The sequence below is a fragment of the Austrofundulus limnaeus genome, unplaced genomic scaffold, assembly GCF_001266775.1.
Source record: "Austrofundulus limnaeus strain Quisiro unplaced genomic scaffold, Austrofundulus_limnaeus-1.0 Scaffold1564, whole genome shotgun sequence".
Taxonomy (NCBI): domain Eukaryota; kingdom Metazoa; phylum Chordata; class Actinopteri; order Cyprinodontiformes; family Rivulidae; genus Austrofundulus; species Austrofundulus limnaeus.
Genome location: NW_013953966.1, coordinates 6,916 through 8,502, shown reverse-complemented (window position 1 = coordinate 8,502; position 1,587 = coordinate 6,916). Strand labels below are relative to the sequence as shown.

At 37.9% G+C, this 1,587-nt stretch overlaps 1 protein-coding gene across 1 annotated transcript in view; it reads left to right on the top strand.

Annotated features, from left to right (window-relative positions):
- The window catches only part of LOC106535787 (receptor-type tyrosine-protein phosphatase N2), a gene marked incomplete at its 5' end in the record, with an annotated part of 35,435 nt that extends 34,233 nt beyond the window's left edge, over positions 1-1,202 (top strand). The window contains 1 exon segment of the mRNA XM_014032872.1: positions 279-1,202. Within this exon segment, the coding sequence (XP_013888326.1) occupies positions 279-350 (72 nt within the window).
- Positions 1,203-1,587: the final 385 nt, after the last annotated feature.

The window sequence follows — 1,587 nt, the reverse complement described above, 5'->3', positions numbered from 1 at the left end:
AAATAGAAGTTGTTTGAACCTGATTTTAGCACAAATAATAAAAAAAAGGCAGAACCAGAACAAAAGGTACAGTAAATATTTGAACATTTTAAAGCATTTAAAGTAGATCGCTCGGTATAAATTGGTGAACAAGTCACGGCTGAAATGTGCTGAAGGAGCTGAAGGTTTTGATTTATAAATAGTTGAAGTGGCACCAAACTGTGGTCGATCCTCTCAGCTACCTATGCAGGTTGTTTCAGTTTTTATTTCCTCTTCTTCTGTCTCTGTTTGTCCTGCAGGATCAGTTTGAGTTTGCGTTGACGACCGTTGCTGAAGAGGTGAACGCCATCCTGAAAACTCTTCCTCAGTAGGAGGAAGAAGCTCCTCGTCTTCAGCTGGAAGATGGAAGCGTTTGTTTCCTCCTCCGTCCATCCTCGGCTCCTCCTTGTTTCCTGTCTGTTTGGTTCCCGTCCCCTCGCCCCGCACACGTTCTTCCTGCTCCTCGTCCAATCCGTCTTCATTTGTCCTTCTCCTCCCGTGTCCTCCGGTGTTTGTAGAGAATACGTTCACCCATCTGTTTGCCATTTATCTCTCCATTCCTGTCGTCACATTCTCCTTTTCCCTCCTCTTATCTTCATCTCGTCTTCTGTCGGCTGTTTTCTCTATTTTTATTTTTATCTCCATTTGTTCAAATCTTTGTTTTAGTGTATTTTTATCTCTTTCCACCTTAGCAAACATTGCGTCAGGAAACACTTCCTGTCCAGAGCTGGACCCTCCTTCTGTTTTAACATCTCACTTCCCTCATCACATTCTGATGGGCTGAAATAAATCTTCTTCTTTTTAAGAGTAAATCTATAATATTTTGTCTTCTTAGAGCAGAACTGACCTCACCGGTGACGGTTCAGAGTAACAAGGTTTGGCAAAAAAAAATCAAATAAATGAATCAAAATTTAACCATCTGCAAATTTTCTTCAGTTTTAGTCAATTTAAAATAAATTGTGGATATTTATAAAAAAAGAAATKTAAAGTATTTTACAACAGAATATTATGTGGATCTGTTAAACTGAACTGATAGTTGTGAGTGAAGTTKATCATGATAAACATGTTTTCCCGCAGCACCACTCAGTGATTCGGTGTCACTCTGTAGTTATGTTATTTCATCTCRTTTTAGGGCTGTTTTTGTTTCACTGGAGTACAACCCACCGATGCTCTTTTGCACCTACTTAAGAAAAGTCTAATTTTATTGTTAAAAATGTGGTGAAATATTTTTGTGACGTTTTATCTTAGTGGAAATAAGAGTTCCGCTTTAAATCATAGCTTCTTTAAACTAACAGAAGGGGTGGTAGTTTAATAAACATGGATTAGTGATATAATCCTGATTAGCTGGCAGTAAAACATCAGGTTTTAAACTCAGAATCAGGTTTATTAAACAAATTTATGTGACATAAGATAAGTGTAATGATGGAAAAAATACATGTAAAGCAGTGATTATCATGAAACATATTCTAATGAGCAGTAATTCAGGAAATACTAATCCATCTCTCTCTCTCTCTCTCTCTCACACACACACACACACACACACACACACACACACACACACACACACAC